Source organism: Arachis ipaensis, chromosome B7 (assembly GCF_059453495.1).
Source record: "Arachis ipaensis isolate K30076 ecotype BB chromosome B7, ASM5945349v1, whole genome shotgun sequence".
Taxonomy (NCBI): domain Eukaryota; kingdom Viridiplantae; phylum Streptophyta; class Magnoliopsida; order Fabales; family Fabaceae; genus Arachis; species Arachis ipaensis.
Window position 1 is genome coordinate 135,955,094 of NC_142442.1, and position 12,437 is coordinate 135,967,530.

General features: G+C 30.2%; 1 protein-coding gene across 1 annotated transcript; it reads right to left on the reverse strand.

Annotated features, from left to right (window-relative positions):
- Positions 1 to 6,463: 6,463 nt before the first annotated feature.
- On the reverse strand, positions 6,464 to 9,157 carry LOC148554277 (uncharacterized). The gene is made up of 5 exons (XM_088495068.1): positions 8,673 to 9,157; positions 7,977 to 8,059; positions 7,531 to 7,886; positions 6,940 to 7,130; positions 6,464 to 6,890 (listed from the first exon to the last, which is right to left on the reverse strand). Exons 1-5 carry the CDS (start codon positions 9,155 to 9,157, stop codon positions 6,464 to 6,466), a joined length of 1,542 nt encoding a protein of 513 aa, XP_088351194.1.
- Between the last annotated feature and the right edge of the window lie 3,280 nt (positions 9,158 to 12,437).

Here is a 12,437-nt window from a genome sequence, read left to right on the forward strand (position 1 = left end):
TGTTTCGAGATTCAGTGTGAAAAAGTGATCCAGCCGATCATATGATCGAAAATGATAGGCTGTGTCAACACGATTTGTGTGTCACTGAAGTAGTTCATCTCTTCCTCCTTCTCATCTGAAATTTTCGTTGGTTCAACTTCAGTATCTTCACCGTCATCAGGATTAACTTGATAAAGATCCATCATCGGGTCTCTAATAGCAGAACTCTCATGACTTTTAACATTAGCTTGCATCATACCATCATTAGAATTCTCGACATTTGATCCCTCTTGATTACCTTTAGGTGGCCTATTTAGGTCAACCATCGTCCTTCTAATATTTATTCTAACTGCCCCACTTAAAAGGGTATCATTAACAATATCCGCAGAAGTTCCTCCATCCAAGTCGACTAGAAAAAAAAAAATAATTCCAACAGATGGACATTTGTCCAATAGTTGTGTCAAACCCTAATAAGCAAGGTTGCGAGAACCGGACCGGTCAATAAACCGGTGAGGTCACTGGTTCAATAGTTTACTGGTTCGACCGGGGTTCAACCAGGGTTCAATCGGTTTAATTAAATATTAAATAAAATTATTAAACTTAATAAAATTCAATAATTTATAACTTAATAAAATTTAATATTTCACATAATAAATTATCCATTACTTAAGATTAGAGGTTCACAAACAACTTCAAACATCAAAATTGATAACTAAACAAAAAATAAAACAGCAAAATTCATGAAATAGCAACTCAAAATTGAAGCAGCAAAATTGAAGCAGCAAAAATTGAACTCAGATTCATGAAGCAGCAAAATTCATGAAACAACAACTCAAAATTGAAGCAGCAAAAATTAAACTCAGATTCATGAAGCAGCAAAATTGAAGAAACAGCAACTCAAAATTGAAGCAGCAAAATTGAAGCAGCAAAAATTGAAGCAGCAAAAATTGAACTCAGATTCATCAAGCAGCAAAATTGAAGCAGCAAAAATAATCCCCAACTGCCTTCAACGCATCATAATAGAAAGCCAAAAACAGATTCAAGATTCATCAAACAGAAACCAAAATCATGTAATCCAGATAAACATGAAGCAGCAACTCAAAATCATGTAATCCAGATAAACATCAAAGAGCATGTTTTCTGTGATAGAGAGGAACAGAAACATAAACAGAAATAGGAACATGAACAGAAATAGGAACATGAACTCAAATAGGAATAGAACCATGAACAGAAACATACCCGCATACATGAACCGAGGTGGAAGGCAGAGTATTACTGGCGACGACGGTGGAGGTGGAGAGCTAGGCGACGACGGTGGAGGTGGCGAGCTGGGCGACGGCGATGGAGGAGAGGAGCTCCGCGACGGCGATGGAGGAGAGGTGCGACGGTGGAGGTGGCGAGTTGGGCGACTACGATGGAGGAGAGGAGCTCCGCGACGGCGATGAGGGGCTGTGGGAGGGTGAGAGGGTGAGAGTTGAGAGATACTGAGATACTGAGGGTGGTGGCTATTAGGGTTTGTGCATAGCTGATAGCCCTTTTCTTTTTTCTTTTTTTTTCCCTTCAAAACGACGCCGTTTTGAAGTTTAATATGCAAACCAATAAACCGTGAAAAAACCGGACGGTTCTCCCGGTTCACCAGTTAACCGCCGGTTCGACCAGTTTTTTCACCGGTTTTTTGCCAGCCGGTTTCTGACCTTACCCGGACAGGTTAGGTGGCCGGTTTCCGATTTTTCCGATTGAACCGGTCGGTCCGGTTCGGTTTTCAGAACCATGCTAATAAGACGTATGTCCTTGTCATCATGTAACCGATACCTAATTCACAAAAACATAAAACCTTATCAAAATTATCATCAAATAAAAGAATAACAAAATAATAATTGTAATCTATGATATACTTTTTTTAAAACAAAGTGTTATCTACTTCGGATGGATATATGTAGTAATTTTTTTTACGATTTTCGTGTGTTGTTGACCAATGGCATGCAATATCAAATTCTTCAATGCAGTTAGACTTTCGACTTTAGATGGCATATATACAAATACTGGTTGAGAAGAACTAAACACGATAGATTTCTCTTGATCATATATTATTTTACCATTATAATGAATGGATAATAATAGAATTTTAGACAATATATAGATTAAACAGAAGATAAAAAAAAAAGATGAGTCACTAGTAGTGATTTTGGTGACTGACTAGCCTTGGTGAGAAAGCAGTTTAAAATTTATCCAGAAGTACGGCGAACTATATACATTACACGAAGTTTGCCGTGGGAGTGACCAACCTTGTAAAAATGACAAGATTTGTCGAAGGAGGCGGCAAACTTGTTCTAAACGCAAAAAAAAAAAAAAAATGGATCTTTGAAATTAAAGTTAGAATAATATATTCTATCTATTCTATTATATAAAAATCGGATTTTTGCACTTAATGATGGAGCTGACGTGGCATGCTTCTGAGAGTGTTTTCCGATTTATTTCTTTTAACTCATTAAATACAAGTTATTACGATAAACTAACTATATCAACTAATTGATTTGATTAGATATTTAAATATCATATAATTTATTATAATTTATATCAATTTGATTTGGTAATATTTCCTAATTCATTTATTTTAATATTCTGTTAGTATTTTTTAATTTAATTCTTTTAATTTATTAAACCAAATTTATTGTGTGTACTAATTAATTAATTTGATTAATTTATTAGTCATTAAATAATAAATTTATGAATAAAATAGACAATTGAGATATTTTTAACTAATAATTAAATCAAATCAAATCAAATAATATATATTAAGCTAAATTCAAATCATGTGAATTAAAGACTAAATTAAAATAAGATAATTTCTTACTTATTCAAGTTGAGTGCAATAAATAATTAATTTTGTTAGATAATCATAGTTGTCTGGTCTACTATATATAGATGGCCACACAAAATTATAAGAATCATAATTTTTATTACTCTTACTATTTCAACTCTTCTTTTCTTCTTCTTTTTTATATATATATATATATATATATATATATATATATATATATATATATATATAATTTCTTTTATGTATAAATGTACCCAAAATGAGAAAGTACGGATGAGTGTTTTATTGATTGTTTATTTGATGAATATATCTTAATTTAGGCATTCTACTAATATGGATGGAAGTTGACCTGTAGCAATTCAAAGTGGCCAATGTATTTTTTTATAGTATTAGATAGAAGAATATTTGTTAAAATGAATATACCCATTGTAATTATTTTTTTCAATTGTTATATTTTTATGTTAGTCGTGTAAATTTTTGAAGGCACAAGATAATAAAATAGGTTGACTTTAATATCATTAGAAGCTAAATTTAATGGTTCAAATAAGCACCACTAATTATGTTAAAAAAGTAATTTGTAATAATAATGTGATTTACATATTAATTTTTTGAGTAAATTCATTTCAAAATGTAGAAATTAGACTCAATTACGCTAAAATTTTAAAGGTAATATAGAATTTGACAACAAATTTAACACTCATTAAGGAAATAAATTTATTTATAGCTATTTTCTAATTATAAATAATAACAAGACTTATGGAAAAATATTAATGTCATCATTCTTATTAATTAAATCATAGTATTAGGTAGTTGATAGTTTCATAGGCAAAAATTATTAAGTAATTACGTAAAAATTAGCAACGAACAAGTAATAAGAATTTAGAAAAAATATATTATATAATACCAATTTCATAATTAAAATATGTCTCATATCATATTCTCATATATTCTATTTAATATCTATTTTATTATATAAAAATAAAGTTTCTGCACTTAATGATGGAGTTGACGTGACATGCATGCTTATAAGAGTGTTTAGCGATTTGTTTCCTTTAACTCATTAAATACAATTTATTATGATAAATCAATTATATCAACTAATTGATTTGATTAGATATTTAAATATCACATAATTTATTATCATTTATATCAAATTGATTTGGTAGTATTTTTAATTTATTTCTTTTAATGTTTTGTTAGTATTTTTTTATTTATTTTTTTAATTTATTAAATTAAATTAATTATACTAATTATCTGTATTAATTAATTAATTAGATTAATTAATTAATCATTAAAATAACAAATCTATGCATAAAATAGGTTCTCAATATATTTTTCACTAATAATTAAATCAAATCAAATCATATATATCTATTCTATTATATAAAAATCAGATTTCTACACTTAATGATGGAGCTGACATGGCATGCTTCTGAGAGTGTTTCTCGATTTATTTCTTTTAATTCTGTAAAGCAAATTAACTATAACTAATTAATAATATCAATTAATTAATTTGATTAGACATTCAAATTTCACAATTAATTATACTAATTAATTAATTTATTAATTATATTAATTATTTGATTTGATTTGATAGGAGTAAATATCAAATTATTTTAGTAAATAATAAATATAATAACAAAATACATGAATTAATTTAATTAGTTTATTTTTTCAATGTCATCTATTTATACGAAATCATAATATGTTTTTTACTCATTCCTTCTCTTTTCTCTCTTTCTTTCTCTCTCTCTTGTGTTTAGGGTACAATTTTTGTAATTTATTTAGTTTTTATTTCTTTTATCACTACTTATATATTTCATTTTTTTTATATTTTTTAAAGATTTTTGTCTATTTTAGTTGTTCATTATTAGGCACATATTTTTTTCCTTCTAACTTTTGATTAACAAAAGATATGTGTCTTTTTTACGGTATTTTTAAATAATCTTACTATAATTTTGTTTTAATATTCTCTTTTATCATGTGTACTTTATGTGTTTAAAGAGCTGACTTAAAGTTATAATATGATATATAAAATTATAGTATGATTTATAGTATGCTAAAATATTAGGACATTATCGTATAGATATTTTTGAATTTGTCCATTAAATTCAATCATATAGGATCTTGAAAATTATGCAATTATATAATTATTTATTTTTTCATATAATTATTGTATTGGTCATTTGCATTAGTAAGACTATTTTTATTATTAATATTTATAAATATACTATTATATATATAATTAATTAAATCATCTTATTCATTTAAGTTTAATTCTATTGAATTCATTATTCGAAGTGTCATCGTTATTTCTATTTTTAAAGATTTTTTTAATATTATTTAACAATTATAATAACATGATAATAGTTAAAAAAAGACAGAACAAAATTTTTTTTAATATAAAAATAGGACAAAAAGAATAAATTTATTTAATAACTTTTTCAGAATATATATGTTTCTTCTTTATAGATAATTATTGTAAGGCATCAAAAACTCTGACAATTATTAAGAATAAATGATCGTTATAAAAATAATGGCAATTTAAATGATATACAAATAAACCATGCCAAACATAACCTACAACTTAAAAAGGTTACTTATGAAAGAATATAGTTTATAACATTTATTTCTTATATATATATATATGCAATTTTACTCTTTTTTTTATGATAAAATTCTACTTGTGATGCTAATTCTTCTAATAATGTAAATGCGGATAATTATATTTTTACTTTTTGATATAATCGATATATTATTAATAATGAATAGTAATTAACCCCTCATATTTTTAATCAAAACATTTTGACGATAGTTTTTATTTATTGATGTTAATGGTTGATTGTTTCTTTAAAATAAAATGCATTATAATTTTAAGTTATTTCATAATTAACAATAATGCTTGATTAATTTTTTAAAAATAAATTATATTATGATTTTAGGTTATTTTACGACACATAATTAATGTTAATAATACTAAATTACTCTAAATTGTCTATTTTCTATGGTTAGTAGTTAATTCCAAATTGAAAAGATTTTGTTGAATTGTTGAATAGTCCAAGTATAATTGAGGTCGTTAATTTAGTTAATTTGTTTATTAATATATTTTATCAAAAGCATGAATAATAAATAAGATAAAAAAATAATTAAAAAATAAAATATTAGTAATTACTTAAAATAAATAAAAATAAATTATAGTGTATTATTTTATTTAAATTATTAATAACTAGTGTATGACCCCGTGCTCAGCACGGAAAAATTTATAAAAGTAAAAAAAAAAATATATGCTTCGATATTTAAAATAAAAGTACAAAATAATTATTATTTTAAGAAATTTATAAAATTATTATCAAAATCAAAGTTTAACTTAAAAAAAGTGAGTAATAATTATTTTATATTTTTTAAAGTAAAATAATTACATTAGAATACTATTTTTTCAAAGACTTCTCTATAAACAACATTGATGGTTGAATTTGCAGACATTCTTACGTGATTCATAAGTAAAACTTTTAAACCTCTCTTACTCTTAACTCTTGAAAGTGCCATATATAGTTGGCCATGTGTAAAAACTGGTTTGGACAAATACAATCCAACATGAGATAAAGTTTGTCCCTGAGACTTATTAATTGTCATGGCAAAAGATACTATTATGGGAAACTGTCTTCATTGGAATCTAACTGCGACGGTTTCATTTGTTGGTACCATATTCATTCTTGGAATCAAAGCAATATGACCAACATTGTTACCCGTTAAGATTTCATATTCTATGACATGATTTCCAAGCTTCCTAACTTGTAGCCTTGTACCATTACAAAGACCACTGGATTTGTCAATATTCCTCAGTAACATCACCAGAACACCAACCTTGAGTATTAATTTATGTGGAGGCAAACCAGAGCAATTTATGCTATTCAGTAATTCAGGACTATAGATATCTAGTTGACTCTCCATATTCCCTTCATCCATACAAATGGAATCCGAACTAAGATATAATTTTTCCCCTCTAGGAATGATAGCCATTAGATGGTTGTTGACCTCTTCAACGATGTCTAGTGTGGGAGCCAGTATAGTTCTTGCTTTGAAAAAAATCCTTTGAGGACATATTTTCCAAAATATTTGGATAAGAAAAATGAACCAACTCATCAAATGCCTGGTCCGAAGAAGGAATAACAATATCTCCTGGAAGACATATCTCAGATTCACCATCCATATTGTCACCTATTAGACCATCACCAACTTTCAATAACCACTCACCAAATTGCTCTGTCTCATCTTGATCTGAAGCAGTCGTCCCTACAGAGAGTCTCATGTTTTTTGTTAGTTTGAGCACCTGACAAAACTTTCAAAGGTAACACGAATTCACAGTTGAATGAACGATGTCTTGTCTCGATCCTCGTGGAATGACAGGAAAAATTTGTCTAAAGTCTCCACCTAGTACAACCACTTTTCCTCCAAAGGGAAAATCTTTGCTATATGTTGGAGAACACCTCATGATATCACCCAAGCATTTATCAGCGCTTCATAGCAGTACCTACTAACCATTGGAGCCTCATCCCAAATTATAAGTTTGGCTTTCAACGGCAACATTGCTTGAGGGGAACTAGGTTTGATGTTACATACAGAATCCTCAGTTATATTCAGCAGTATTTTGAACCTTGAGTGTGTCGTTCTTCCATTGGGAAGAAGTAAAGATGCAATACCACTCGAAGCAACATTTAATACTATATCACCCCTTGAGCAAATCTCAGCAGACATAGGGTTCCAGAGAAATGTTTTTCCAGTATCCCCATGACCATACACAAAGAAAAACCCCCTTCATCATAATACACAGCTGTAACAATTTTATCGAATGCATATCTCTGCTCAGGTGTTGCGATGGCTAACATGTCTGAGGCATTTTTCTTTAAATCATCCATGTTAAAGTTTAGCTCTTCCCTAATAACACTTTCGGTTAACAAAGAACTATCAACTTCAGTTGCTAAAGGCATAGGAGGATAGTCTTTCAAGGTTTTACCATAGGAATGTAAGATATTGTCTATATCCATTAAACACAACTGCTTAATCTCATCATCTGACATTGTTAACTCTGCATATTATACAATACTATAAAAATTCAATTAAACTAAAAATGATCAATAAGGAAAAACTTTTATAATTGTAATTAATAAAAACTCACCCCTCATGTTCATCACGGCTCTTTGTCGATACAAAATATCATCTGAGAGTTCATGCCAACATCTATCCCAGACATGTTCTGGTCTTGAGATATTGTTAGATGTTAATAGAATGACAAATAACCTCCTAACATATGATCCTGAGGCCCATGAGATTGCTTCCTTAATTGCATCAATAAATTCTTTGTCATCTTACAAGAGTTCAAGGACGAAGCATGCATCTCTATACATAGCATAAATTGTTCCTCCTACTGTTCTTATATCTCGAAAACTCATACATCCTCTTTGAGTATTCAAGAGAAGTCGTTGGTAATATTCTTCAGTATTTGCTGCAAAAAACTTGGTTAAAATCCCACTTTTAAGTTGTTAAATGGATTAAGCTACGCTATTTTAATTATTATGTAGCTACACATCCGCATAAGAATAAGTTTCCTAAAAAATATAGAAAATAAAAAATTGTATAATCTACAGATTATAACTGTTGAAAGTTATTTAAACATTTATTTTTTAGTGTAGATAAATCGAATAAAATGGACGTGGGGTACAGGCTATTAAGATTTTAAATTTAAATCATTAAATAAGTAAGATCAAAATTGAATATAAACTTGTCATTACCTGCAGGTACATGAGTCAACCTTCCAATTGCGAAGCTTTTCTTTCGAGAAAACCACTGTGAAGAATCGTCCTTCTAAACAAACTTGGTTGGAAACTCAAGATAAGTCAGACTTCGAGCATAGGGATATGACATGTTCGCCGCCATCCATCCCAAAAACATGGACTTATGAGATATTGCTCTTTCGACGATATCATTCACATTAGAAGTTTCACCAGAAACCAAAGGTTGCTCATCCTCCAAATGGAATGGAAGTCTAATCACAAATGGTTCTTTCTCTTGGATTTCGTATCCAAATAGACGCCAGACTGCCTCACATGCCGAAATGTACCTACAATTGTAGTAATTCCTAATTTCGTCAACAACTTGTGTGGCTTTTGACAGATCACCAGCATTGTATAGAGTAGCTGTTACGCAGTCATTACCCTTGTGTACATACTTAAACAGATACTTAATAGAACTTGTTTGACATGTGTATTCTACATTTATGTGGCACCCAAACTTGAGCAACAATTCTGGATTATACGGAACAATGAACTTATTGTCTAGTACACATTCCCTTTTCTTCATTGTTTGACCGTTATCAGTATACCTTTATTTGGGAAATCTGGCCTCATCAATGAGTGTTCGCTGTCTAAACTCTTTAGGATAGAACTTTGAACAGGATCCATTCTTCATGCAAGGTGAATTCTTGTTGTACGGACCACATGGACCATGTACCATGTAATTTTGAATAGCTCCATGTAGATTTGGCCTTTCATTTTCATCAGGAATCTCAGCTGTTATATGTTTGTCTATGTCATCTGGTGTTTGTGGCTTGAACTCGTTACTCATGAATAAAAGGATATGTGCATGCGGAAGCCCTCTCTTTTGAAACCCTACAGTGCAAACGTCTGAAAATTGAAAAAGACAAATGAGCAAAGCATTACAACATAAGATTTTAATAAAGCGTTGCATAAATACAGACTTACATCCCAAAATTTTGCCAAAGATTTTTTCCTCTTTTAGGTCATCAATCAAACCATCAAGCTTGATCTTGAAAACTCGACACAATATATCAGGACGGTCTTCTGCCTTCAATCCAATGGAAGTCACTTCTCTTTTTATCTCATCCCATTCAGGGTTACAGGTCATGGTGATAAAATAGCTAGGATATCCTGCATATCTGCAAATTATAAATGCATCTTTACAATTATTCATCATATACCTAGGTCCACCAGTAAAAGTACTAGGAAGAATGATTCTTTTGCCAAGCCTTGCAGCATCTACATCCCCGATTATAAGACTTTCATGTAGACATTTGTATTTATCAACCCTCAACTGTGGTTGTTTACACCTAAAGAATTTTAACCTCTCTGATTCCACCATTGTGTAGGCATCTACCAGAAACTGTTGGAATAATCTCTTTGATCTCAGAATTAATGGAGATTCACCCGTCCTTTTTTGTAGTCGAAAAGCAAAGAATTGTCGCAAAGTGATTGTTTTGTTTTTCTTTGTTAAGCCTAGCAGAGATAGAATCTGATGTTTCAATACCTAAACAAAATCCATCCTCTCCATACGGAAACAACAATGGATATTGCAAGGCTAAATAAGATGGATGAAAAACATCAATCCGCTGGAGCTTTCTAGATTGACTCTCTATAATAATATCTCTATCTTCGCTAAGTTGTTCGACATTGCCAATAATCAATGCAGCCACTTCAGATGCAGATGGCAAGTTGTATGTCTTGCCATCTTTAGTCCTTTTACTAATCAACTTAAACTTTATGTTTGTGCAATTTTTCTGTTGGTACCTATCTCTTGCATAGCAAAAACTCTTTGCCAAACTATTATATTTGTCTAGCATGTTTCTTAATATTGCAACAATTTCTCTATCCCGCTCATTTATAGCTTTATTGGAGCTATGAAAAAAAATAATAAAATTTATGTTATTTTCTCTCACAGATAAGAAATAACTAAAAAATTTGACTGGTTGCATGAAAATTACTGAAGTGTGCCTATTCGATTATCAATCTCATTTTCTGTGTCATAGACATATAGCTGGGCAAATGTTGGTCGCAAACTATCAGGAGGAAGTAAGCTACCAATGCTATGGTAGTTTTGACCCCCAAGCTTAAAAATTGGAGGAGCAGTCCCATTGTTCACCCCTCGGTCAATTTTTCTGGCCATTGATGTAAAACAAAACATTGAATTAAATGTCCTTATATTTTTCGTTAGATTATTGGCGGGTCCTTGTACACTGGAGTATGCTAGAATTGTAATAAATCTATGTTATATAAATGATTTTCGATGAAGTATACCTTTTGTTAAATATTGGTGTATGAATCATTTGGCAATCATTAATTATACGTACTATTTGTTAACACGGACAGTGGAGTTTTTGTCAATGAGGGATCCGTCCGTAGAGTTAAAGATTTAGATCTTATCTCTGATGTAGAAGGTCTTACATAATTAGGAGGAGTATTTTCCTGTCCAATTCCATGCGAGGCACAGTGTAAACCATACATAGATAGTTGCTTCCCTATGAATGAGTAATGAGAAATATATAGAAAATTTTCATCATTAAACTGATATAAATTAAATTTAGATAAATATGAGTCAATTACAGTGAGAAAAATGTCACCTTTATCTTCACTGGATTGTAAACTGAGAATATTAGATGAGGTACCAATTTCTCGACACACTGTTCTTTGACTTGTAGTAATCTGATGCACATTTTTATGTACGTCAAAATTTGTATTATTATTGTTCTTCGACACTTTTAAGTCAATGAAACCCTTTTATTTGGTTAATTATGTTTAACTCTTGCTATATGTTATGCTTTGAAAGAGATGGTTAGGCTTATTTAAAATCAATTATCTTTAACCTATTAGGCTAACTGAATCATGAATGATAGAATTCAACAACAAAATTTATCAAGAAATAATACAAATAATTAGTTTATACCATTATTTTCTTAGACAGAGTATGTAGTGTGTCAATGTTAAAAAAGTATCGTGAGTCATACCTTGGTACATAGAACCCGTAGTCTTCAACGCAATTGGGACAGAAATATCTTTTCTCAAGTTCCCTTAAGCCACGACGACACTTCTTACATCCTTTGTACCACCAACCAAACTCGGTCTCAACTTCCTTAATTGTCCCAGCAGTAACAAATACAGCATCCTAAAATCAATGGATGTAAGGGTACAACACAACAATTGAGATTATGATCCAACAAACATTAGACATAATAATTGAAAAAAAAGGAAGATTAATAAAGAAAGAATTTTACTTGATTATGCTCCTTTATCTCGGCAATTATTTTGTAGACTGATAGACGCAAAAAATCTTCCTCAATTGAAACAGGTTGATCACAGACCAGCAGCATTATGCTTTGTCCGTCAACAGGATCCAATTTGTTCACCCTTACATTTTTAAATCAAAATTTATGAAATTTGATAATAGTTAAATAATCAAAAGCCTTGTATAAATATTCTGCTGGCCACACTACTGATCTATATACTGTACTTTGTAAAGAAATTCCTGGCAGCTGGAAACTCAACATTGATAAATAGTTTCGAATTGTAGATTATGTTAGAAACACCCATGACCCCTACAAAAAGACATAACAAATTAAAGAAAATACCAGAAGCATATGATGACACAAAACATGCATTCAAATACCAGTAAAATAAACAAACCACTATAAAATTTCATCTTGCCCATTTGGAGAATAACCACATAGATAAGACATGGGTGTTCCTCCAAATATTTGATCAAGTTAAAAGCCAAAGTCTGCCACAACGTTACCCTTAATTTCTGTCCACCCCTATAAGAAATAGCAATGCTTGTAAAGTAAAGAGAGGCA

What these genes read in the sequence shown, in the direction of transcription:
- LOC148554277 (XM_088495068.1), bottom strand. Translation starts at nt 9,157, where the DNA reads ATGAAGAAAAGGGAATGTGTACTAGACAATAAGTTCATTGTTCCGTAT. An exon ending in TATCTTGAGTTTCCAACCAA is followed by an intron (nt 8,060 to 8,672) that starts GTTTGTTTAGAA and finishes CAATATCTCAAG; the next exon opens with ACCAGAACATGTCTGGGATA. An exon ending in AGCCGTGATGAACATGAGGG is followed by an intron (nt 7,887 to 7,976) that starts GTGAGTTTTTAT and finishes TATAATATGCAG; the next exon opens with AGTTAACAATGTCAGATGAT.